At 46.1% G+C, this 26,759-nt stretch overlaps 1 protein-coding gene across 1 annotated transcript in view; it reads right to left on the bottom strand.

The window, feature by feature from the left end:
- Nucleotides 1-20,418: 20,418 nt before the first annotated feature.
- ABCA12 (ATP binding cassette subfamily A member 12) overlaps nucleotides 20,419-26,759 on the bottom strand; it is a 97,420-nt gene continuing 91,079 nt past the window's right edge. Inside the window, exons 43-45 of the mRNA XM_050916073.1 lie at nucleotides 23,943-24,048; nucleotides 22,418-22,555; nucleotides 20,419-21,048 (exon numbers count right to left, since the gene is read on the bottom strand). Coding sequence (XP_050772030.1) covers nucleotides 20,929-21,048; nucleotides 22,418-22,555; nucleotides 23,943-24,048 — 364 coding nt within the window. The 3' untranslated portion in view covers nucleotides 20,419-20,928. The remainder of the gene's footprint in view (nucleotides 21,049-22,417; nucleotides 22,556-23,942; nucleotides 24,049-26,759) is intronic.

The following is a 26,759-nucleotide window of genomic DNA, read 5'->3' as shown; positions in this document are numbered from 1 at the left end:
AGACCCTCAGCTGGTGCAAATGGAGGTACAGCTGCTATGCTGTGTTGCTGTCTACCAGCTGAGGACCTGGCCCATAATCATAGAATCATAGTATATCAGGGTTGGAAGGGACCTCACGAGGTCATCTAGTCCAACCCCCGGCTCAAAGCAGGACCAATTCCCAACTAAATCATCCCAGCCAGGACTTTGTCAAGCCTGATCTTAAAAACCTCTAAGGAAGGAGATTCCACCACCTCCCTAGGAAACCCATTCCAGTGCTTCACTACCCTCCTAGTGAAAAGGTTTTTCCTAATATCCAACCTAAACCTCCCCCACTGCAACTTGAAACCATTGCTCCTTGTTCTGTCATCTGGTACCACTGAGAACAGTCTAGATCCCTCCTCTTTGGAACCCCCTTTCAGGTAGTTGAAAGCAGCTATCAAATCCCCCTTGATTCTTCTCTTCTGCAGACTAAACAATTCCAGTTCCCTCAGCCTCTCCTCATAAGTGATGTGCTCCAGCCCCCTAATCATTTTTGTTGCCCTCCGCTGGACTCTTTCCAATTTTTCCACATCCTTCTTGTAGTGTGGGGCCCAAAACTGGATGCAATACTCCAGATGAGGCCTCACCAATGTCCACTAGAGGGGAATGATCACGTCCCTCGATCTGCTGGCAATGCCCCTACTTATACAGCCCCAAATGCCGTTAGCCTTCTTGGCAACAAGGGTACACTGTTGACTCATATCCAGCTTCTCGTCCACTGTAACCCCTAGGTCTTTTTCTGCAGAACTGCTGCCTAGCCATTCAGTCCCTAATCTGTAACAGTGAATGGGATTCTTCCATCCTAAGTACAGGACTCTGCACTTGTCCTTGTTGAACCTCATCAGGTTTCTTTTGGCCCAATCCTCTAATTTGTCTAGGGCCCTCTTTATCCTATCCTTACCCTCCAGCTTATCTACCACTCCTCCCAGTTTAGTGTCATCTGCAAACTTGCTGAGAGTGCAGTCCACACCATCCTCCAGATCATTAATGAAGATATTGAACAAAACCTGCCCCAGGACCGACCTTTGGGGCACTCTGCTTGAAACTGGCTGCCAACTAGACATGGAGCCATTGATCACTACCCATTGAGCCCGACAATCTAGCCAGCTTTCTGTCCACCTTATAGTCCATTCATCCAGTCCATACTTCTTTAATTTGCCAGCAAGAATACTGTGGGAGACCATATCAAAAGCTTTGCTAAAGTCAAGGAATAACACATCCACTGCTTTCCCCTTATCCACAGACCCAGTTATCTCCTCACAGAAGGCAATTAGGTTAGTCAGGCATGACTTGCCCTTAGTGAATCCATGCTGACTGTTCCTGATCACTTTCCTCTCTTCTAAGTGCTTCAGAATTGATTCCTTGAGGACCTGCTCCATGATTTTTCCAGGAACTGAAGTGAGGCTGACTGGCCTGTAGTTCCCCGGATCCTCCTCCTTCTCTTTTTTAAAGATTGGAACTACATTAGCCTTTTTCCAGTCATCTGGGACCTCCTCCGATTGCCATGAGTTTTCAAAGATAATGGCCAATGGCTCTGCAGTCACATCCGCCAACTCCTTTAGCACCCTCAGATGCAGTGCATCCTGCCCATGGACTTGCGCATGTCCAGTTTTTCTAAATAGTCCCAAACCACTTCTTTCTCCACAGAGGGCTGGTCACCTCCTCCCTATACTGTGCTGCCCAGTGCAGCAGTCTGGGAGATGACCTTGTTCGTGAAGACAGAGGCAAAAAAAGCATTGAGTACATTAGCTTTTTCCACATGCTCTGTCACTAGGTTGCCTTCCCCATTCAGTAAGGGGCCCACACTTTCCTTGACTTTCTTCTTGTTACTAATATACTTGAAGAAACCCTTCTTGTTACTGTTAACATCTCTTGCTAGCTGCAACTCCTAGTGTGATTTGGCCTTCCTGATTTCACTCCTGCATGCCTGAGCAATATTTTTATACTCCTCCATGGTCATTTGTCCAATCTTCTACTTCTGGTAAGCTTTTAATACTTAAAATGCTTCCTGTCACAGGGTGGCCTCTTTACGAGGCAATTGATCCAGCCCACCTATGCCTCTTTAACAGCCATGATGGGGCCTCACAGAGGGCAGCTGGTCTCTATAATAAGTCAAAGGGGAACAGGAATGACTGTAGCAGAGAGCTAGGGGGTCCAAGCAGGACAGACACCCGGGAGGTGGCAGCTGCAGGAATAAAGGGAAAGTTGGAATGTTAATCCAGCGACAGGAAGGAGTGATGGGGGCTCCTGTGAAAGGAGAGGGAAAATCTGAACTGCAGACTAACTTTGGGAAGGAGGGTTTCCCTGGCCTTAAAAGGTTGCATAAGCTCCCATCTGCTTGAGATGTTTATAATGGCCAAAGACCCCAAATAACTCAGCTCCTTTTTTAACCTTCCAATCTCCTCTGTCAAGTCACTCCCTGGTCAGCTTCCCAAGGTGACCAGAGACCTATGTCAACCTTGTCTCCCCTGAGAAACCAATTGTCCTGGGTAGGAGCTACTTTATTGCATATATTACATTACATTTCAGTGGGCAAGCCCTTTAAGTCAATGACCCTCTTGTTTTGCCACCAGCCTGTGGAATTTCAGTCCAACATGGAGGCAAACAGATGATAGAGAAGGCAAGAGGCTGCACATTCAAAATGGGGGTTGCAGCTTGGTAAAGATAAATACAGAGATATGAAAAACTTGCATAGAATTCAGAGATGGAACAGATGGATTCCCCACTTTGCCACAGGTTGTTGGTTTTAACTTTCTTTTTGAAGGTTAACGGATATGGAAAAAATCACTTGCAGACTCAAATCCCCAGCTTCCTCTGTTCAGGTCACAATCCCCAGTCATAGAAGCCAAAGAAGCCCAAATCTGTGCGAAACGCTCCCTCCCCTCCCATGGCCTGTCAGCTGTCCTGTCACTTTGATGCTCATCATGCACTGCCATTCTAGACATGAAGTCATCTTTTGAGCTGCAGTGTCCACGGGCAGTTTTATTCCTCCCACCCAGTCCCTTTGGGCGAGTTCATCACTGCCTCACACAATGGTCAAGATATTGATGGGATTTTACATTACCTCCTGATTGCATTTATGAGACACGAGAAATTTCAAAAGTGCTCAGCCTACAGCCAGCTGGTGAATTAAACCACAGCCAAGTGCCAGATTATTCATGCTTTACCCAAGGGCAGCTCCCCCCACTCCCTTGGACTACAAGCCATTAACATTTAGGTAGACATTCCTAGCCCTGGCTGAAGTATGGGTCTGTCAGGCTGGATGATCATTTCTCTCACTTCCCCCCACCCAGGGCATCTCTGTTTCTCCTTGCTTAATTGTCAGTTGAATCCTAGCACAGCCACCTCAGACATTCACATCCTCTCACTGTTTATTTATATCCGAATAGTCACTTATAGTACTTGCAGAAAGAACAGGAGCACTTGTGGCACCTTAGAGACTGACACATTTATTTGAGCATAAGCTTTCATGCGCTGCAGCCCCACTTCATTGGATGCATGCAGGACCAGTGGAAGCACTAGGCAAGTTAGGCAGCAGCCTAGGGCGCCGAGATCTGGGGGGCACTAAAAAGCTGGTGCCTAAAAATAGACGCAGGCTCAGGGTGCAGATCGCAGGGAGGACGTAAGTTAGAACTGCGCTCCCAATGAATTGCTCTCCTGCCATTTACAAAGCCAGCGATTGAACAGATCGCAGACTACAGGGAGGTGATAAGAATCACGCTCCCAATGAATTGCTCTCCAACTACTGCCATTTAGGAAGCCAGGGAAATTCTTTGATTAGATCGCAGCCCATAGGGAGGAGGAGGTGAGAAGAACCAGCTCCCAGTGAGTTGATCTCCGACTCCTGACTCCTGCCATTTAGAAAACCAGGGAAGTCCCAGCTGCTCTCTGACTCCTGCCATGTGAAGTCCTTTGACTGTGACTCACTCATTGTACAGATTGGTGTGTTGGTAGGTACGTTATTACAGTACTAGCTCCTCTGTCTTGTAGCAGATTGCACAGCAAGAACCAGAAGAAGAGTGGAGCAGCTTGGGAGGGGGTTGGGGTGTAAGACCTCCTGCTGGGGCTAAGGTGATCAGATGTCCCAATTTTATAGGGACAATCCTGATTTGGAGGTCTTTTTCTTATATAGGCTCCCCTGTCCCAATTGTTCACATTTGCTGTCTGGTCACCCTAGCTGGGGCTGAGCTGTGCTGTCAGTGCTGTGCAGCTGGGGCCGGCTTGCATGGCATGCTCCTCAGAGAGCAGGCTGCAGGTTTTCCAGGGCAGAGACTCTGCTTCCTGGGGAGAGAAGGGAGGGAGGGAAAGAGGCCACGGCTGGCAGTTCTGTGGGCTCTGTTGCATGGAGGGGCAGCTAAGCTGTTTTAACCCACCTCCCTGTGCCCCAGCTTTCTACCGTCCCGACCCTGCTTTGGTGTGAGGGCCACGCGCTCTCTGCCTCACAGTCCTGCCTGCCCCTCGCCCCCCTGCCAGAGTGAGATCCCAGCATTCAACTCCCCAGCCTGGTGTCATAAACAGATAGTTAAGGGTTAATGTCTCTTTTACCTATGAAGGGTTAACAAATAGTAAACCAAAAACACCTGACTGGAGGACCAATCAGGAAACAAGATACTTTAAAATCTCGGTGGAGGGAAGCCTTTGTTTGTGTTTTTTGGGTTTTGCTTTGTTCTCTCTGGATTCTGAGAGAGATCAGACATGTAAGCTGATTCCTCCAATCTTTCTAAAAAAATCTCTTCTGTTCTAATTTTAGTAAGTACCAGGAAAAGGCGAGTTTAGTCTTTTGATTGTTTTCTGTATCTGCAAATGTGTAGTTTCCTGGGAGTATTTTAAATTGTATTTTGCTGGGGGGAGGCTTCTCTCTAGGGTCTATAAGCTGAAAGACCCTGTAACCTTTACCATCTAAATTACAGAGACAACTTTTACTTTTTTTCTTTCTTTTTATTAGAAGTTTTGCTTTTTAAGACCTGTTTGATTTTTTCCCCTTGTTGAGGCTCAAGGGAATTGAGTCTGTACTTACCAGGGAATTGGTGAGAGAAGGGAGGGGGGAAAGGTGGAATCCCTTTGTTTAGATTCACGGAGCTTGAATCTGTCTCTCTCTCCAGGATAGCCCAGGAAGGGAACGCCTGGGAGGGGGAGAGAAGGGGGGGGAAAAAACCTGATTTCTCTGCGTTGTGATTCAAGGAGTTTGAATCACGGTGATCTCCTAGTGTACCCAGGGCGCGAAAAATCTGGGAGGAAAAAAGGAGAAGGGAGGGGAAATGGTTTATTCCCCTTTGTTGTAAGACTCAAGGAATTTGGGTCTTGGGGTCCCCAGGGAAGGTTTTTGGGGGGACCAGAGTGCCCCAAAACACTCTAATTTTTTGGGTGGTGGCAGCTTATCAGATCTAAACTGGTAATTAAGCTTAGAGGAATTCATGCTGGTACCCCATTTTTTGGACTCTAAGGTTCAGATTGGGGAATTATACCATGACATGGTGGCAGTGTGTGGGAAAGATGGAATCCAAAAGCCAGTAAGATTATTATTTTTCTTTTCTCTCTGCTACCTGGTTGTAAGCAGGAGAGAGGGTTTTTAAAACTACAACCAGAGAAATTTTTTTTCCTTGCTCCTTTCTGGTTGTCCAGAGAGACTGCCTGAGGGCACACACATTAAGGTTTAACAAGGGTCTTTTGTTAAACAAAGCAGGCTTAAGTGGTCAGCAACAGACTCCAGCAAAACACATCTGCAAATGAATGGGTTTTTTTTTATTTCTTTTTACTTTACCGTGAAAGGTTAGAAAAAAAAAAGTTACAAGACTCTGTTGCTAAGCAACCCCAAGGAGGCAACAGAGAAGCAGCAATTCAGGCAATAAACACCAGAGGGAGCCCCAACACAAGAAATCAGAAACCATGAGTACCAAGAACGCCCTGAAGCCGGACCAGGCAAGGCTACAAGCCGTAGAGAAAGACAACGAACATAAGAGATGGATGGAACTCATTAATGCAGAAATAGCCAAGGAAGAGGCGGCCTACAAAAGAGAACAAGCAGCCAAAGAGGAAGCCCACAAAAGAGAACAAGAAGAAAAAGATGCAGACCACCGAAGACAGATGGAACTCCAGAGGGAGGCCTACCAGCAGGCCCTGGCATTAGAACGGGCTAAGCAACAGAACACAGCCAATCCTAACAACACTTCGCCAGTTGTTGTTCCACATCCCAAGAAATTTCCCACCTACAAGGCAGGTGATGACACTAAGGCCTTCTTAGAAAATTTTGAAAGAGCCTGCCTTGGGTACAACATCTCTGAAGACCAGGACATGATAGAGCTGAGGCCCACAGCTCAGTGGGCATTGCTGACGGCTGAAATGCCTAAGGAGAACATGAATGATTATAAACTTTTTCAAACCAAGGCCAGAATCAGAATGAGGATAACACCTGAGCATGCCCATCGGCGGTTCAGAACCCAGAGATGGAAACCAGATGTGTCATTCCCCCGACACGCCTACCACATTGCAAAGAATTATGAGGCCTGGATATCAGGAACAAAGGTTAACAATATGGACCAGCTGCACCTCCTAATACAAATGGAGCAGTTCTTAGAGGGTGTTCCTGAGGAAATAGAAAGGTACATCCTAGATGGGAAACCCAAAACGGTAACCGAGGCAGGGGAGATTAGAGCCAAATGGATGGAAGTGACAGAAAAGAAAAAAGCCACTGTCAAGGGGAGTGAATACCCCAGGGGGCACACCGACAATAAACCCTACAACCGAGGGCAGCCCAAGACCCCACCTACAACCCAAGGAAAGCCACAGACGCCCTATTCTCCCACCTCACCAGTCTCGAGTAACCCACCTCGGCCCAGTGACCAGTCAGCTGGACGATGCTTTAAATGTAATGAACTGGGACATATAAAGGCCAACTGCCCAAAGAACCCCAACCGAGTGCAAGTCATTACACCACCATCACACCAAAGATCCCCAGGCCCAGATGCCTCTCAAATACCCTTGGAGCAAAGGGAAAGTTTGAGAGTGGGCGGAAAGAAGGTTACCGCATGGAGAGACACGGGGGCACAAGTGTTAGCTATCCACCAATCCTTGGTGGACCCCAAATTCACCAACCCAAAGGCCTAAGTGACAATTTACCCCTTCATGTCAAAAGCTGTAGACTTGCCTACAGCTAAACTGCCTGTCCAGTATAAAGGCTGGTCAGGAATATGAACTTTTGCAGTCTATGACAATTATTCCATCCCCATGCTACTGGGGGAAGACTTGGCCAACCAGGTGAAGCGAGCCAAGAGAGTGGGAATGGTTACACGCAGCCAGACCAGGCAAGCTTCCCGACCCATTCCTGTTCCTGAGCAGTCCACAGAGGCCCTGTCTGTGTTACCAGAGACCCAGACAGAGGTAGTGGACCCAGATTCCCTGCCAACAACTGAAACAGCCACAGTGCCTCCAGTCCCAGACCAGTAACTGGAAAAGCAACCAACACCAGAACCGTTGCAAGCACTAATGCCAGCGCTTGCAAACCCATCTTCAACCCCAATGCCAGAGGGCGCCAGCGAGCCTGAACTGGCAGAAGCAGACAACCATATCCAAGAGGCTTAGCCAGAGCCTGAAATACCCCCTGGTGCACCAGCAGAGAGCAGCTCACCAGCAACGAAAACAACCCCATCACCTACATCGCTTCCAGAGGGACCAAGCCCAAGTCCATAGTCTAAGGAAGAACTGGTGTCTCCAGCTTCAAAGGAACAGTTCCAGACTGAGCAGGAAGCAGATGACAGCGTTCAGAAAGCTTGGGCGGTGGCACGGAGCACCCCACCGCCTCTCAGCTCTTCTAACTGATCCCGGTTTGTTATGGAACAAGGACTTTTATACAAGGAAATTCTTTCTGGTGGACACCAGGAAGACTGGCATCCGCAAAAACAGTTGGTGGTTCCAACTAAGTACCGGGAAAAGCTCTTAAGCTTAGCCCATGATCATCCCAGTGGCCATGCTGGGGTGAACAGAACCAAAGTCCGGTTGGGGAAGTCCTTTCACTGGGAGGGGATGGGCAAGGATGTTGCCAAGTATGTCCGGTCTTGTGAAGTGTGCCAAAGAGTGGGAAAGCCTCAAGACCTGGTCAAGGCCCCTCTCCAGCCACTCCCCATAACTGAGGTCCCATTTCAGCGAGTAGCTGTGGATATTCTGAGTCCTTTCCCGAAAAAGACACCCAAAGGAAAGCAGTACGTACTGACTTTTGTGGACTTTGCTACCCAATGGCCGGAAGCAGTAGCTCTAGGGAACACCAGGTCTAAAGCTGTGTGCCAGGCCCTAACAGACATTTTTGCCAGGGTAGGTTGGCCCTCCGACATCCTTACAGATTCAGGATCTAATTTCCTGGCAGGAACCATGAAAGAACTGTGGGAAACTCATGGGGTGAATCACTTGGTTGCTACCCCGTACCACCATCAAACCAATGGCCTGGTGGAAAGGTTTAACGGAACTTTAGGTGCCATGATACGTAAATTCATCAATGAATACTCCAATGACTGGGACTTAGTGTTGCAGGAGTTGCTTTTTGTCTACAGTGCTGTACCACATCCCAGTTTAGGGTTTTCACCATTTGAACTTGTGTATGGCCATGAGGTTAAGAGGCCATTACAGTTGGTGAAGCAGCAATGGGAGGGGTTTATGCCTTCTCCAGGAACTAACATTCTAGACTTTTTAAGCAACCTACAAAACACCCTCTGACACTTTTTAGCTCTTGCTAAAGAACACCTAAAGGATGCTCAAAAAGAACAAAAGGCCTGGTATGATAGACATACCAGAGAGCGTTCCTTCAAGGTAGGAGACCAGGTTATGGTCTTGAAGGCGCAACAGGCCTATAAAATGGAAGCATCATGGGAAGGGCCATTCACGGTCCAAGAGCGCCTGGGAGCTGTTAACTACCTCATAGCATTTCCCAATTCCTCCCTAAAGCCCAGAGTATACCATGTTAATTCTCTCAAGCCCTTTTATTCCAGAGACTTACAGGTTTGTCAGTTTACAGCCCAGGGAGGAGATGACGCTGAGTGGCCTGAAGGTGTATACTACAAAGGAAAAAGTTATGGTGGCGTGGAAGAGGTGAACCTCTCAACCACCCTGGAACGTCTGCAGCGGCAACACATCAGGGAGCTGTGCACTAGCTTCGCCCCATTGTTCTCAGCCACCCCAGGACAGACTGAACGGGCTTACCACTCCATTGACACAGGTAATGCTCACCCAATTAGAACCCTGTCTCCTCACGCCCAAGGTGCTATAGAACGGGAGATCCAAAACATGCTACAGATGGGTATAATCCACTCATCTACCAGTGCATGGGCGTCTCCAGTGGTTCTGGTACCCAAACCAAATGGGGAAATACGCTTTTGCGTGGACTACCGTAAGCTAAATGCGGTAACTCGTCCAGAGAACTATCCAATGCCACGCACCGATGAGCTATTGGAAAAGTTGGGACGTGCCCAGTTCATATCTACAATAGACTTAACCCAGGGGTACTGGCAAGTACCGCTAGACGAACCTGCCAAGGAAAGGTCAGCATTCGTCACCCATGCGGGGGTGTATGAATTTAATGTGCTTCCTTTCGGGCTGCCAAATGCACCCGCCACCTTCCAGAGGCTGGTAGATGGTCTACTAGCAGGACTGGGTGAATATGCAGTTGCCTGCCTCGATGATGTGGCCATTTTTTCTGACTCCTGGCCCGAACACCTGGAACACCTGGAAAAGGTCTTTAAGCGCATCAGGCAGGCAGGATTAACTGTTAAGGCCAAAAAGTGTCAAATAGGCCAAAACAGAGTGACTTACCTGGGGCACCAGGTGGGTCGAGGAACCATAAACCCCCTACAGGCCAAGGTGGATGCTATCCAAAAGTGGCCTGTCCCAAAGTCAAAGAAACAGGTCCAATCCTTCTTAGGCTTGGCCAGGTATTACAGGTGATTTGTGCCACACTACAGCCAAATCACTGCCCCACTGACCAACCTGACCAAAAAGACCCAGCCAAATGCAGTTAAGTGGACTGATGAGTGTCAGAAGGCCTTTACCCAGCTTAAGGTGGCGCTCATGTCTAACCCTGTGCTAAGGGCCCCGGACTTTGACAAACCATTCCTAGTAACCACAGATACATCTAAGCGTGGTATAGGAGCAGTTCTCATGCAGGAAGGACCAGATCACAACTTCCATCCTGTTGTGTTTCTCAGCAAAAAAATATCTGAGAGGAAAAGTCACTGGTCAGTCAGTGAAAAGGAATGCTACGCCATTGTGTACGCCCTGGAAAAGCTACGCCCATACGTTTGGGGACAGCGGTTCCAGCTACAAACCGACCATGCTACGCTAGAGTGGCTTCATACTGCCAAGGGGAACAACAAAAAACTGCTTCAATGAAGTTTAGCTCTCCAAGATTTTGATTTTAAAATTCAACACATTTCAGGAGCTTCTAACAAAGTAGCTGATGCATTTTCTCGTGAAAGTTTCCCAGAATCCACTGGTTAAAATTTGTCCTTAAAATGTAGAAAGTCTTGTAGTTTACATACTTAGTAGTATATGTAAAGGTGCATGTGTTGTATTAATCTGTTTATTCTAAAGTTCTAGGAAGAAATCATCGCCAGTGACGTTTCCCACTGTCTGCGATTTGGGGGGCATGTCATAAACAGATAGTTAAGGGTTAACGTCTCTTTTACCTGTAAAGGGTTAACAAACAGTAAACCAAAAACACCTGACCAGAGGACCAATCAGGAAACAAGATACTTTAAAATCTCAGTGGAGGGAAGCCTTTGTTTGTGTTTTTTGGGTTTTGCTTTGTTCTCTCTGGATTCTGAGAGGGACCAGACATGTAAGCAGATTCCTCCAATCTTTCTAAAAAAATCTCTTCTGTTCTAATTTTAGTAAGTACCAGGAAAAGGCGAGTTTAGTCTTTTGATTGTTTTCTGTATTTGCAAATGTGTAGTTTCCTGGGAGTATTTTAAATTGTATTTTGCTGGGGGGAGGCTTCTCTCTAGGGTCTATAAGCTGAAAGACCCTGTAACCTTTACCATCTAAATTACAGAGACAACTTTTACTTTTTTTCTTTCTTTTTATTAAAAGTTTTGCTTTTTAAGACCTGTTTGATTTTTTTCTCCTTGTTGAGGCTCAAGGGAATTGAGTCTGTACTTACCAGGGAATTGGTGAGAGAAGGGAGGGGGGAAAGGTGGAATCCCTTTGTTTAGATTCACTGAGCTTGAATCTGTCTCTCTCTCCAGGATAGCCCAGGGAGGGAACGCCTGGGAGGGGGAGAGAAGGGGGGGGAAAAAACCTGATTTCTCTGTGTTATGATTCAAGGAGTCTGAATCACGGTGATCTCCTAGTGTACCCAGGGCGGGAAAAATCTGGGAGGAAGAAAGGAGAAGAGGGGGGAAATGGTTTATTCCCCTTTGTTGTAAGACTCAAGGAATTTGGGTCTTGGGGTCCCCAGGGAAGGTTTTTGGGGGGACCAGAGTGCCCCAAAACACTCTAATTTTTGGATGGTGGCAGCTTATCAGATCTAAACTGGTAATTAAGCTTAGAGGAATTCATGCTGGTACCCCATTTTTTGGACTCTAAGGTTCAGATTGGGGAATTCTTCCATGACACCTGGGCATAGGACGGACTGGCGACACGCTCCTATTGCCCTGTTGCAATTGCACTGTGACTTGGGGCGTGGAGAAACCAAACAGTTTCTTGCAGGCCACAGAAGTGACACAGACTTTGAGAAAACATTGGTAGATGCAGGAGAACTTGCGGAGGAGTTGGCTGTACAGGCACTTTTGGAACCAGATCCAATCCGTATTAGAAAGAAGAGGAAGCAGTTCACATTTGAAGCAGATGACGAACCTATTAAAAAGCTGAAAGAAAAATTCAGAGTGAACTTTTACTTTGCAGTCATCAACACAGCAATACCTTCAGCTGAAGAAAGAGTCACATTGATGCAGCAAATTAGTTCAGTATTTGGCTTCCTATATGATGATTACAGTTTGCAAAATACAACACCAAAGCAAATTATGGAACATTGCTTGAATCTGGAGCAAGCTTTGCAACATGGTGGATCCAAAGATATCGATGCCTTTGACTTGTGCAATGAATTGCAAGCTATTGTCCGACGAGTCCAAAAGAGTGCATCACTGCAAGATGTATTGAACTTCATATGCACAAATAAACTGACAGATAGTGTCCCCAACACAGTTATTGCTCTTTGCATCCTCTTGACTCTCCCAGTTTCTGTGGCCAGTGGTGAGCGAAGCTTCTCGAAGCTCAAGCTGATAAAAATATACATGTGAACATCAATGTTGCAACAAAGACTTGTTGGGCTCTCGACCTTGTCAATAGAACATGACATTGCTCACAGCATTAACTTGGAGGAACTTGTTTCTAAATTTGCTAACCTGAAAGCGCAGAAAAATAAATTCTAACGTGTTACTTTGTGACAGTGCATTGTGGATAAGGTATGTGATTGATTTTAAGATCCATGCTATGTTGTGCAAAGTGAAAACAATAACAATGTCAACCCTGTCAGGTTATTCATTTATTTTCATTAACTATGTAGACTAAATAATTAAATTAATACATTTTCAAGCCGAACATGTATTAATTCTAATGAGCAATGCCACATTATGCAGCATTCATTTTTAAAGTTTTTAATAAGCAATGCTTGGGGGCAGAGGGGGCAAGGTGGAAGTTTCGCCAAGGGCGCAAAATATCCTTGCACCAGCCCTAGATGCATGTAGTGGAAAATACAGTAGGAAGATATATATACACAGAGAACATGAAACAATGGGTGTTACCATACACACTGTAAAGAGAGTGATCAGTTAAGGTGAGCTATTATCAGCAGGAGAGAAAAAGAACTGTTTGTAGTGGTAATGAAAATGGCCCATTTCCAGCAATTGACAAAGAGATGTGAGGAAGTGTGGGGAGGGGTGCAGGGGGATAAGCGTGGGGAAATAGTTTTACTGGATGGGCCATTACACAAAGTAAAACTATTTCCCCATGCTTATTCTCCCCCCCCCCCTTCCTTACATCTCCTTGTCAATTGCTGGAAATGAGCCATTTTCATTACCACTACAAACAGTTCTTTTTCTCTCCTGATGACAATAGCTCACCTTAACTGATCACATATAGTGTGTATGGTAACACCCATTATTCCATGTTCTCTCTGTGTGTATATATGCTTCCTACTGTATTTTCCACTGCATGCATCTGATGAAGTAGGGCTGTAGCCCACAAAAGCTTATGCTCAAATAAATGTGTTGGTCTCTAAGGTGCCACAAGTACTCCTGTTCTTTTTGCGGATACAGACTAACACGGCTGCTGCTCTGAAACCTGTCAGTTACACTACTTGGTTTGTCACAACTTGTAGTTACCAGTTCTAAGCACCATGGAGAGAGCGAGAGGCTGAGATTTTCAAAGGAGACTGAGTTAGGTACCCAAATCCCAGTTAAATGTAACCAGATTTTGGTGCCCAACTCCCTAAGGGCTTATCGACCCAGGAGAAGTTACTCCGGAATAAGGTAAATTTAAAGCACCATAGCCCGTCTAGAACTATTCCATAATAACCACGTTCACACAAGGAGCTATTGAAGAATAGCTGGTTGCACAGTAGCTATTTTGGATAATTTCCCCATGTAGACAAGCTCTGATTAGGCTTCCTTGAAAATTTCAGCCTAAAGCATCTGTGCCTTCATTAGAAATCATAAGGCACAGGGATGAAATGCAGCTGTTGCACATTATAAAAACTTGCTGCATATTAAAGACCCCGGGGCTAGATAGTCCACTGCATGTCTGTGAGCAAAGGGGACCCAGACCTAGTGATTCCAGGCTAAGGGTGCGAAAGGTGCAGCACCGTCCTCTACCTCTGCAGTGGCAGTTCCTCTACCAGAGCAATGTGATTGGGTGAATCAGGAGGAGGCAGACCAGAGCTGGGTGTGAGTCAGATGCTACCTTGAGGGAAGCAGTAAGGAAGTCACATGGATAGCCTTGGCCTCTGCAGTTCTGAGGCAACTTCAGGTTTAAGAGCCCAACCCTCTAATGCATGTTACAGGGATATTAAGAGGATTGAAAATCCTTGTGTGAAACATGCAGCATTTCCTGTCCATGCCCACCCTCTCCATCCTCACTGGGTGGGTGATTCCCACTTAGGAAACAATCAGATTCTATATATTTCTGCAGATTTAGGAGAACAGGAATAAGGGTGATATTCTCCACTGGGCAGGGGGACCAGCAGAAAGCCTACACACCACAAAATAGGGTGGAATCTATGCCCTATACTGGCCTATGATTTGATCCGACTCCCTCTGACTCACATCTTTCCTTTGACTTGAGTGGGAGTGAGATCAGGCCCCCCTATTCCTCTGGGGGTTCACCTTAAGTGCCTAGCCCAAGCTCACTAAAACCAGTGCAAAGACTCCTGTAGGGTATGTCTACACTGCAATTAGCAGTGGAAAGACTCCTGTAGGGTATGTCTACACTGTGCCAGCTGACTCGGGCTAAGGGGCTGTTTAATTGTGGTGTAGATATTGGGATTGGGCTGGAGCACAGGCTCTAGGACCCTGCGAGGTCCCAAGCCCGAACAACTCCACCACAGTTAAACAGTCCTGCAGCCCAAGCCCTGTGATCCAAATCAGCTGGCATTGGCCAACCACACGTATCTATCTGCAGTTAAATGTCAGTGGCCCTGTGATAAGGCCCTAGGAGAATACCATTCCTCCAGGATAATATTTAGAGCGTGTATCGTACTTTAGTAGCGGATAGGCTGATCCAGCCTCTCTCATTCATGAAGTTGCATACGCAAACCTCATAAGAAACAAAAACAACAATAAGTTAAGGGAGCTGCTCTTCCTTAGTAACGTTGTTCTCACTGTTTCAGTGCCGTCTTCCCTATTTCCACATGCTCCTTAAACACCTACATTAATTACAGCAATTCTCGTTTAAAAACCATTGTAGACTAATGATTCCGGTTGATTTAGAGTTTTGTCCTTTCTCGGTTCATCACCCCGTCTGTCTTTTAAATATTCTGTTCGTATTTTGTTACACGACAAGATCACAGCTGTTGTGCATTAAAAGAAAAAATCATCCTGTGTTCAGTTGCCTTCCAATGATCTTTTTTTCTTATGCAGCCCATGCATGAAACCTGTCGCCTCTGTTAAGTGCAAATGCTTAAAAGTTTTCTCTGTTCATAAAAAAATCCTAGAGTCAGCTCGTCAGCTGGTGTAAATCAGCCTCATGATTTCAGTTGCACTAGGCTGAATTACAGCATCTGAGGACCATTCCTGTAATTTTTTTAGCCTGCATTAAGCAAAAATGTAACTCAAACGATTTTTATGTTTCCTATCTAAACCACATTTGTATACGTATTAATATTAAGAATCAGTTGAAATCAATTTTTTTATTAATTTAATTTAAATGTATTGCAAATTATTATGTAATTAAACCTTGAACTGGGCCAAATCCTCCGATGGTGTAAATTGGTCTGGATTACTTGACTTTAGTGGCGCAATGTCCATTTACACTTGCTAGGGACCTGGCAGCAGGCTAAAACAACCTCTAGACTGAGATTTTTTAAAATGAGGGCATAAAATATGGCTTCTAATTCCTTCTTTAGGTGCCTAAATAAACTGCCTGAAGCTTCTCTGAATTCAAAGGATCCTGCTGGTTGCTCCGTTCTTTGACAAAACCCAGCCACTTCTTTAGGCGCCTACATAGGGACATAAGTCATGTAAGTTTAGGCACCCTTTTTTGAAAATCTTGGCACTAGTATTATCAGCTAAGGCTTTGAGCTGCAAGTAGTTTATCCCACGAGTAATCTTATGCACATAAGTAATCCCATTAATGCCAATTGCATTAATCACATGAATAAAATTACACACGTATGTTTGCAGGTCTGGGGTCTGAGTTGGGAACGTGTTGCTACATGCTTGAGCCTGCCAATTAGTAATTTTACACACATGAAGTCCCAATGACACGTCTGTCCAAGTACTCACGTGTGTAAAGTTAGTCACATGCTGAAATGACACAAAAGCCAGATTTTCTTACACAAGCAAGTAAGCAAATAAACAACAACAAAAATCCATTAGAGTTTGATTTTATATTCTAACTAGAGGCAAGTCAGAGATGTTCATTGGACAGTTCCCTTTAGCTGATGTTTTCCTTGCTGGCATGAACCTCACTTTGCAAATTCACCACCTAGGTGCCATCCGTTTCACCCCATTGCTGAAGTCAGCCTCACTCAGATAAAGGCTTTGCTTTTGGATCCAGGGAGATGGAAGACTCAGTAGCAGAACCCAGTGGCTCTGCTAAAAGCAGAAGCTTCGTCTGCAAAGTCTGAGCCTGGAGTTGTCTCACAAAATAAACAGCCCCCCGAAGTGTTTAATTTAACAGAGGCAGGAAAGAGATATGAGCCAGTGTCTCTAACTCCACATTGACAATTATGAAATTGATTTGAATCAGTCTCACAACTCCACATAACTAATTATAAAATTCCTACTTGACTCCCTGGCCCCAAACTATTTTAGCCGTTACGTAGTGTATAACTGTTTTTCACTTTCCTCTGTAATTTTCAGGAGCATTCTCAAATTAAGCCCGGTTGAGGACCATGCAGTTCTAATTAGCATGTATCAGCCACATGCTCCATCCAACGGAGACTGAACTGGGCTCTTCGTCTTTACTCCTTGAAAAATTGGCTGGCTTTATGAAGGCTGAAAAGATAATGTGTGAGAGAGCAGAGGTCAAACGCCTGCTCTCCGAGTTCATCTCACACCCGCAGAGAGCTGATGAGCTGTGGTACTCAGATAGCTCCTTCTCCCTCGGAGGCCAAACAAAAGGGCGTAATGGGGGCCAGCTTCTCAGAAGAACTTAACTTCCGTTCAGGCGCCAGAATCAGAGCTCAGCCTCTCGGATGCACATTGAGTGCTGAACTCTTCCAGATATTTGGCCACAAGTGTCACACCGGGAGCTGCTGGCTGCAATTAGGTAGGTGTCTCAATGGGAGAGGGGCTTTTCTGAAAACCTGCCTGTAATGACGGGTGCAGAGCAGGGAATGCATCGGACAGAGCGGGAACTTTCAGGGGTGTCTCCCACATGTCAGGTGAGTGCCTTAGCCACCAGGTCATAGAGGCATTCTCACACTCCTCTGTTGGAGCTGTTGCACTTTGCAGGTAGGGTACTCACCTGGACAGACTCAAGTTCCTTCTCTGATTCTGAGCAGTGTCTTTAACCCAGTCTCCCACTGCCCAGGTAAGATCCCAAACCATTTGGCTACTGGCTAATCTGGTTGCTCACTCCTTTTGCCCAGACAGTCCATCCTCAACCTGAGAAACCTTCCCAACAAATTTTTTGTCAAGACCAATATATTTCTGCAAAAAGTTTCCGTTTTGACAAGTTGCCATTTTCCAGTGAAAACTCGTTTCATTGAAACATTCCCAACCAGCTCAGGTGTTACGTCCTTGACAATCTACCACCAGGCTCTTCTGAAAATCTAGCCCTCTCAAGAGGATATTTATAAAGGGAAAAGTAGGAGGTAGGGGTTTAAACAGAGACAGAATGAGAGAAAATGTACCTGCAAAAATGCTGAGCGATTCCCCAGATCAAGTCACCTGTTAATTTCCAACATTGTCAGTGCTGACTGATCCCCTCACCTCATTATAAACTAGCCACCAGTTTGCAAGAAAATAGACTCATGCTGACCGTTAAGTGGTTGAAGTGTGTAGGATTCCATTGCAATGTAAGTCATACATTGATTACTCACTGTCCCATTTTGATGAGTCCATTTGTGTCAATTAAAGAGAGGGTTTTATACCCATAATTGGCAACATTAAAGATCATTTAAAGCACCAAAATATAATAGTCCATATTCTCCTGATATTGCCTGGGCAAAATTCAGGCTTGTCAGGTGATTTTAAAGTCAGAATTTTTATCAGTTTGGCAGCTCAGTATCTCTCTTATTTCCAACCAAATGTGAGATCAAAGCATGGCCTCCCACCAATGTAGAGAGAATAAATCTCTATGGTGCATTTGAACAGATCCTCTGATGGAGTCTCCCATATCATTCCATTGAGAGGAAGATTGGAGTTTTCCTCCACCAGAGAAAGTCATGGGTAGATCCACAGGGATCTGCAGGCGTCCAGGACAGCTGTGGGGGCTCTGTAGGAAGCCACAGAAAAGTTAACACAGCTCTGGGCTGTATCTCTTATGATCTGTACGATCTACATGCCAAAATGGTTCAAATCACCTCTCCATGGTTTACCAATAAACTAGTTTAAGTGTGTAACTTTTGCATGTTTGGACTGATACCCACAGACTTGACTTAGGTAACAGACATTTTTCTTTTACCACCAAGTTTAAGTGTATATCGTACCCCTGGCCCATCATGTACAATGTAGATGTTTCTATTAATGCTAGAAATGGGTAGAAACTCAAAGTGCTGCCTTTTAAAAAAAACCCCTACAACTTGCTGAAGTATTCTAAAAAATCATTTCCCCTTTTTTTGGATCTGTACAATCTAAAGTGACACAAGCATCTCTGTATCGCAGCCTCTAGCAGGCTTATATAAAGTATATCTGGACACAGCATTTGAAGATCCATCTTCCAGAGGCAGCACACAAAGCAATTGACATCATAAAATAATACTCTGATTGGAATTCAAGATAGGATTTAAATGGTAGACATGCTCTGAATCCTTTGCAGGGAACACAAGACCTCCATCAAAGACAAGCCTAATTTCATCCAGGATCTGTATAATTCACGCCATGAAAACAAGAAAAGGCAGCCTTTTACAGAGCAGGAGCAACAATAGTAAATAAAAGTTACAACGAATGCTTCATTTTCAGTTCCTTCTAAGCTAAGGGCGTTACACGCATTCTGTAAAGAAGACTGAATTCCTGTTTTAATTATGATCTGTGGTCTAAATTTAGGGCCAGCTGCTACCATTGAAACACAGCAGAGCTCCCAGTGATGTCAGCAGGAAGTTTGCACAAAGATCAAGGGTAGACAATGACCTTTCTGGCACAACTAAACAACATGATGCTGAAGCCCACAACATGGTCCTGAACACACTAGTTATTAACAATACCTACGTGATTTTTTCAACAAGCCTCAAAATCAAACTTGAACTAGGGAAACTCATTCCCTAAAGATCAAAGCAAAACATATCACAGGTCTTGTCAAAAGTTTCCCTTGGCCCATAATGAATTTGAACAAACCCCCCCTCTGGTTTGAATTTTGTACGTGACCCTGAAACCGAGCGAGGGTCACGGCATTTCAGGTTTTGCAATGGAAGCTGCACACCACTTTATTGGGGATTCCCCTTCTTAGGGCAGCGCCAGTACTTTATTTGCAAATGCGTTGCAGGCAGGGACCCCCTTTTGGTGCTGTGTTTGTATAGCACCTAGTGAATGGGGTCTGGTTCGTGGCTGGGGCTCCCCAGTGCTATGGAACTACAAATAAGTAATACAGGTATAATAGCCTCTGACCTCGTTTGAACACTAACTACCCTTGGAAAATAGCAGTGAGCTCCAATACGGAGGTTTTTAACCTGTTCTGCTGAAAGGTGCTAATGGCTGTCAATCAGCAGGGTCTTAGATCCATTCACAAGCCTCATTAAAGCCAAATGGTTTGGGATCTTACCTGGGCAATGGGAGACTGGGGTAAAGACACTGCTTAGAATCAGAGAAGGAACTTGAGCTTGTCCAGGTGAGCACCCTACCTGCAAAGTGCAACTGCTCCAACAGAGGAGTGTGAGAATGCAGCTACGACCTGGTGGCTAAGGCACTCACCTGACATATGGGAGACACCCCTGAAAGTCCTCGCTCTGTCCGACGCACTCCCTGCTCTGCACCCATCATTACAGGCGGGTTTTGGGCAGGGGAGCAGTAAATAAGTAAGAATAGACCTCATTCAGCATGGATTTCTCACCCTAGCGGAAACAACCCTGCCAGGCCCCGAATACTCCTGAACTACCCAGGCCAAAGGGGAAGACAGAGCATTTGGCAGTGTGAAGTGCAGCACCCCAACTGGGAAGCACTGTCCTCCAGGAGGCATTATCCCTGTGTGGTGAGGGATAAACCTGGAGGAGTTCTGCAGGGACTGGGTGATTGCTTGTTCTGGGAGAGGCCGGGTTAATGTGTCTCAGTTGGTGGCAGAGGGATGGTGATTAAACTGGAGTGTGACTGGGCAGTTTTGCTAGGCACAATGCTTCCTGTGGTCCAGGCTGTTGGGTTTGCTGAGCTGTGGAGTATTGGTAGGGGGAAATTGCCTGGGACCAGGAGATCTGTACTAGGGATCATGCAGAGTTGGTGCAAACTACAGAGACAAACAAAAACAACAGAAGCATGAATTTTAAATAACTGTATTAATACTGACATAATCCACATGCAGAGAAAAGCTTTACAGAGCTATCTAAGCTATCTAAGATGGACCCCACTGCTGGTGGAGTATCACCACCTTTGATGTATCCAGACTCACAACACCTCTGGGGGGCAGGGAAATGTTGTTAAACCTCCATTTGACTGACATTTCAAGTGATTTGCTCAAGGTCCCACAGGAAGTCTGTGGCAAAGCAGGAAATTGAACCCTGGGTTTCCTGGGAGCCCAGCTAGCATCTGAAGGACTGTCCCATCCTCCTCACTTATGTCCCTGACTCCAGAGCAACTGTTCCACTCTATCCCCCACTGGTCTTCTTGGTGACAGCCAATGGCGAAGAATTTCCAGAGTATTTGAACAGCAAGTATCAGGAGATGTCACCAACTTTGCAATATAGATATAAAATAAACCTAGAACAAGAACTGTATGACTGGGGCAAGACCAATCTGATATGCCAGGTTTACATGTTTACCAGGTTACTAATAACAAAATAAGTAAAAAAAACCACATCGTTTAGAAAAATATGGCTTTTTTTTTAAACACTGCAATATCCCTTTAACAGGTGACATTTATGTTGGTATCTTGGCTACTTGTATCCGAGCAGTTTGAGCCTACATCTGTACTCGCAGCTGCGCTGTCAGCCCCAGTCTGATCTTTGGCAAAGTTGATGAAAACCTAAAAGTTTAAAGGAAAATATTTGTTATGTGACAAACCTAAAAAAAGAAGTCAAGAAATGGACAAAAAAATGCCTCCCTCCGCCATGGACCATAAAGAAAGAGCTAGATCCCAAATGAGATTGGGGCACTTACATGTCTTGGGCTGCTTTGCAAAGCCCAGCTTTACTGCATATTTTATATATGTACATGTATACCTATACACACATCTATATTTAGATGTGTGTACACACCCTATCCATACACACACAGCTACATTATATACACACCTCCCTCCATTATACACACACACCCTATTACGCACATCTACACACACAATTTGCTCTCAGAATAGGATCTGGGATTGCAGGGTAATAGATTTGCTTCCAGATCCTTTCATTTTGCACTACTCTGGTGGCACAAAGGGGCTGGACATCTGCCCTATCGGATCAGTTAAGGATTCGCCTGTCACGGGGGAATCCCAGGGTGGCATAAAAACAAGATAGCTCCAGTTCACCCCACACCACCGAGACTAAAAGTGGGTCACCTTGGGGGCACGACTGCAGAGCCTAGTGCTCCAGCTAGTCCCTGCCAATAGGATGGTCCTAGCAGGCATAACTCAAAAGTAGGCCTTAGACTGGGGATCTTCCTACCATATTTGCATACTGGTGAAAAAAGTTTTGAAGTGAAAATGGAGGGAACGTAACTATGGCACCACATCACAAATAATCATAAACAAAATGAGTATTATAGCAGAATCTAGAAGCCCCAACTGAGATCAGGGCCCAATTACATAAATATATAGAGAGGCAGATCCTTGGCTGGCATATGTTGACATAACTTCACTGAAGTGTCCATGGAGCTATGGCAACCTACATCAGCTGAAGATCTAGTTCATACTAAGAAGAGAGCAGCCGTAAAGAGCTGGCAGTCTAAACAAACAAGCAAAAGCCGGGAGAAAGGAATAATATCATCTACGTTTTACCGATAGGGAAATGAGGCACACAGAGAGAGGGAATAACTTCTGAAGTCAATGGCAGGGCCAGGTACTGAAGCCACAGCTCCTGACTGCCAATCTGGGTCCCTACCCACAAGACCACCCTTCAGTTCTGAAAAATGTGGGTTGAAATTCTGCCTTCATTTACACCTACATATCAACAGCACTGCACCAGCATGACTGAGGGCAGACTATGTCCTTTGGGCTATGTTTTCACACAACTTTGCTTGTGCATTTTTCCAGCACTGACATATGCATCTGGAGACAGAAGTGCTAGAAAATGCACGTGCAGGTGTGTGCACTGAAAAGGAGAGCGGAATGAAACCCCTTTCAATATGTGGTCCAATGTGCCTGGTAATCAGTTCACATCTGAAACATATGCGGAATGTCTTACCTCCTCTAGAGTGGTTTGACTCACTGAGAAGTGCCTGATTTTGAAGGCGATTTTGTTGGTTTCCAGAAGATCAAATATGTTTGCTACTCCTCCTGCGGAGACAGGCACGTGATATTCCACCGTATTGAGATGCCGGTCCTGTGGGAAGAAGAGCAGTGTGATAAAGTCAAGGTGCTGCAGGCTGTAAAAGGTTAACAGGTCCCGGCAGGTCATACAGCTGCTTGGGTGCAACATAAAAAGGTAGGGGAAGCTGACTCAAAATGGAATCAAGCGGGAGGATGTGTCTTCTCCCTTTCTGACTCTCTCAACAGAGAAAAGCCTATGGGCAATGACTGCCTAGTGCAGCGGTTCTCAAACTTCCTTACACTGCAACCCCATTCTGACAAGAAAAATTACTGCAAGACTCCAGTGCCCTGGCTTACTCAGAATAGTTAGTATTTTAAAAAAAAAATGGTTCCGCCCCTCCACTGCCTCCTCTAAAGCTGCGGTTTAGGGTTTCAGCCCCATTACCAACCCCAGAGCTCTGGGCTGGGTCTTTCTGCCCTGGTGACTCCATCCAAATGAGGTCGCAACCCAGTTTGGGGTCACAACCCACACTTTGAGGACCGCTGGCCTCATGTGTTTCCAGTGAGCTGCTTTATGTTTGTGGTACTCTTTGGTGGTGAATAAACGAGCCCTGAGGAATGGGCCTTAGGAAGATAGGGGTCTGGAGCTTTATTTCCCTTCTCTGGCTGGTAAAGCTACTCCCCAGCTGACAGGCTAGTTAGTCCACTCTGTAATATCTCGGTGAAGACTGAGAAAGCTAGAGAAGAAATTTCTTGCATGGGAAATATTGTTGTGCAACAAATATCAGGTATTTTCTGGAATCTATCTGAGGATCCAACTAAAACTTCTATTATCTTAGGCTTTTGGGGAAGACTAAAGTGCATGATGGACTAGGGTCTTCAGGGAAGATGTGGTATTTCCAATTTGTAGTTTGGATGAATGACTTTGAAAGTTGGGGTTAAGCTAGAGGGTTGGCTGGTCCTGCTTCAACACTGTGTTACTCCACTTTGATGCCAATGTAATTCTATTACCAGAGGCACTGAGTAATCCCAGCTCCCTCTGAAAACAAGTGGAGCTAGACAGCTACAGCCTTCTGTAGCACTGACATCAATGGGATTACTCAAGTGAGTCTGGAGTTGTCGGATTAGACTCCTCTCTTGCATGCTCACAGTCACCATTTGGCTGTGTTTTTAAAGCCACCTAGGAAATCTGGATGCTCTAATTCCACTAAAATTAATTGGACCTCGGTGTCCAAACCCTTTTGTCAGCTCTGTAAATCTAAGCCTTGCCTCTGCTTTGGAAGAGAGAGTTGGGTGTGCAATTCCCTTATGCTCTGAGAGCATAATGCTCTGGGCAGCTATTGCTGAGTCAAAGCTGTGGTCAGAAGAAGCTTACAAGACACCCATTGTGAATATAACAAGTTTGAGATGGGATCCCGTTCTCAGCTCCCCCAGCATCCAGTCCGATCTATCCTGCTTACCTTCAGGCATGTATTTGGAAAGTGGGACTGCATTAACTCTGTCAGAGCCTCCGTGTTGACCGCACTGCTCATCAAGTGCATCTTCACAGTGAATCCTCTTCCGAACCTAGACAGGAAAGCAGAAGGAATGCTGCACAGCAGGTACGGAACCGACACAAGAGAGTCAAGTAGCCTTGCTGGGAGCTCTTGTGAAACAAATCCAGGCCCGGAATATCTCCAGTGAGGTCAACAGCATCATGCTAGGAATAAATCTGGATCAGCAATCCAGTCAGGGTGATCATTAGTAAGCCGTGAAGTTCATCACCATCATATGTTTTTAATTTCTATATTAAAGTCGACCAAGTTATTGTATCATCTGGGTAGAGGCACATGCCTCTCAAACACTGAACAAAAGCTTCATGGAGGCTGAACATGCATTATTGAGCGAGCTGGTTGAGAATTTCTTAACGAAATATTTTTTCATTGGCAAGTGCTGATTTGTAGAATCCTCTCAGGTCCTGGGTGGGAGAGGGAGAGGGAGAGAGGGCTCCCCAGAGAAACCAAGTGGCTAGAGCACTCACTTGGGATGGGGGGTGACCCTGGTTCAAGTCCCTGATAAGACAGTTACTCACCTTTGTAATTGTTGTTCTTCGAGATGTGTTGCTCATATCCATTCCAGTTAGGTGTGCGCGCCGCGCATGCACGTTTGCCGGAAACTTTTTACCCTAGCAACTCCAGTGGGCCGGCAGGTCGCCCCCTAGAGTGGCGCCGCCATGGCGCTTGATATATACCCCTGCCGGCCCGCCCGCTCCTCAGTTCCTTCTTGCCGGCTACTCCGACAGTGGGGAAGGAGGGCGGGTGTGGAATGGATATGAGCAACACATCTCGAAGAACAACAGTTACAAAGGTGAGTAACCATCTTTTCTTCTTCGAGTGATTGCTCATATCCATTCCAGTTAGGTGAATCCCAAGCCTTACCTAGGCGGTGGGGTCGGAGTGAGAAGTCGCGGCATGGAGCACTGCTGAGCTGAAGGCCGCATCATCTCTAGACTGCTGGACCAGGGCGCAATGGGAAGCGAAAGTGTGGACCGATGACCAGGTCGCTGCCCTACAGATCTCTTGGATCGGCACTCGGGCAAGGAAAGCCAGTGATGATGCCTGTGCCTTGGTAGAGTGTGCAGTCACATGGCCCGTAGGGATGTGGGCTAAGTCATAACAGGTCCTGATACAGGACGTTACCCACGAGAATATCCTCTGCGAGGAAATAAGAAGGCCCTTGACACGGTCCGCTATTGCCACGAAGAGTTGGGGGGACTTGCGGAACAGTTTGGTCCTCTCCACATAAAACGCTAGTGCCCGACGGGCATCCAGCGAGTGGAGTTGTTGCTCCCTGCGGGACTCATAGACTCATAGACTCATAGGTCAGAAGGGACCAATCTGATCATCTAGTCTGACCTCCTGCACAAGGCAGGCCACAGAACCCCACCCATCCATTTTTATAACAACCCCTATCCCAGGACCGAGTTATTGAAATCCTCAAAAATGGTTTGAAGACCTCACGCTGCAGAGAAACCACCAGCAAGCGACCCGTGCCCCACGCTGCAGGGGAAGGCGAAAAACCTCCAGGGCACCTGCCAATCCGCCCTGGAGGAAAATTCCTTCCCGACCCCAAATATGGCGATCAGCTAAACCCTGAGCATGTGGGCAAGAGTCACCAGCTAGCACCCAAGAAGGAATTCTCTGCAGCAACTCAGTACCCATCGCATCCAACATCTCCCCGCAGACCATTGAGCAGACCTGTCTGGTGGTAATTCAAGATCAATTGCCCAAATTAACGATCCTATCATAACATCCCCTCCATATACTTATCAAGCTTTGTCTTAAAGCCAGGAAAGTCTTTTGCCCCTACTACTTCCCTCGGAAGGCTATTCCAGAACTTCACTCCCCTAATGGTCAGAAACCTTCGTCTAATTTCAAGTCTAAACTTCCTAATATCCAGTTTATACCCATTCGTCCTCGTGTCTACATTAGTACTAAACTTAAATAATTCCTCTCCCTCCCTAACGTTAACCCCCTTGATATATTTATATAGAGCGAGCATATCCCCCCGCAGCCTTCTTTTGGCCAGGCTAAACAAGCCAAGCTCTTTGAGTCTCCTTTCATAAGGCAGTTTTTCCATTCCTCGGATCATCCTTGTAGCCCGTCTCTGAACCTGTTCCAGTTTGAATTCATCCTTCTTGAACATGGGACACCAGAACTGCACACAGTATTCCAGATGGGGTCTCACCAACGCCTTATATAACGGTACTAACACCTCCTTATCCTTGCAGGGACGAATGGGGCTTCGGGAAAAATACGGGAAGGAAGATCTCCTGGTTAATGTGAAAGGCTGAGACCACCTTAGGGAGAAAGGCAGGGTGTGGTCTCAGCTGCACTTTGTCCTTATGGAAGACCATATACAGGGGGTCTACCGTGAAAGCCAGGAGTTCCGACACCCATCTAGCTGAGGTGATGGCCACTAGAAAGGCTGTCTTCCAGGAGAGATAGAGCAGGGAGCAAGTTGCTAATGGCTCAAATGGAGGGCCCATGAGCCGAGCCAGAACGAGGTTGAGATCCCATGAAGGGGCAGGGGGACGGACCTGTGGGTAGAGACGTTCCAGCCCCTTCAGGAATCTTGCCACCATAGGGTGGGAGAAGACCGAACGGCCATCTCCTCCCGGATGAAAGGTGGAGATGGCCGCTAGATGAACCCGAAGAGACGATATCGCCAGACCCTGGACCTTGAGGGACCAGATGTAGTTCAGAATATTGGAGATGGAAACCTCCATAGGGAGAAAA

This window comes from Gopherus flavomarginatus, chromosome 10 (assembly GCF_025201925.1).
Source record: "Gopherus flavomarginatus isolate rGopFla2 chromosome 10, rGopFla2.mat.asm, whole genome shotgun sequence".
Lineage (NCBI taxonomy): Eukaryota > Metazoa > Chordata > Testudines > Testudinidae > Gopherus > Gopherus flavomarginatus.
Note: the sequence above shows the minus strand (reverse complement) of the source record. Positions and strands in the feature narration are given on the sequence as shown.